Consider the following 464-nt stretch of genomic DNA (forward strand, 5'->3'; position numbering starts at 1 on the left):
ATCCATAAACATAATAGGTACGAGTGACTTGCATTCCTTCTAACCAGTTACACAGAGAATCCGTAAGCGGAGAGGTGCTCAGCCACATTTTGGAGCGACCAATCAGAATTGAAGTTGTTCATATCAAACTCCGCCCACCACCTGTCACGCGGTGTGAGTAAATGCCGTCATTAATTAATTTATATATCTATTTAGGGCGGTATGAGACACACTCCATTTACCTTCTAGGGTTACGTGTCTCCAGAACTGCCTCTGTCTCGGATGAGGAGGTGTCCAGATATCGAAAAAGGAAATTATTATATTTATTTCATCTACATTCCAGTACATTTCACGAAAATAATCTAGTGGTCACGATGAAAAATTTTTTTACATAGTACAATTTATTGAATGAGTTATCCCGTCTCTCAGAACGAGATAGGTACGGCATAGTGTATGAGACGTATTATATTTGTGTTATATTTTTT

General features: G+C 38.4%; 1 protein-coding gene across 1 annotated transcript in view; it reads left to right on the forward strand.

Annotated features, from left to right (window-relative positions):
- LOC119586551 (leukocyte elastase inhibitor-like) overlaps positions 1–464 on the forward strand; it is a 1,590-nt gene that overhangs the window by 463 nt on the left and 663 nt on the right. The window contains exon 2 of the mRNA XM_037935309.1: positions 48–157. Within this exon, the coding sequence (XP_037791237.1) occupies positions 48–157 (110 nt within the window). The remainder of the gene's footprint in view (positions 1–47; positions 158–464) is intronic.

The sequence above is a fragment of the Penaeus monodon genome, chromosome 21 (assembly GCF_015228065.2).
Source record: "Penaeus monodon isolate SGIC_2016 chromosome 21, NSTDA_Pmon_1, whole genome shotgun sequence".
NCBI lineage: Eukaryota > Metazoa > Arthropoda > Malacostraca > Decapoda > Penaeidae > Penaeus > Penaeus monodon.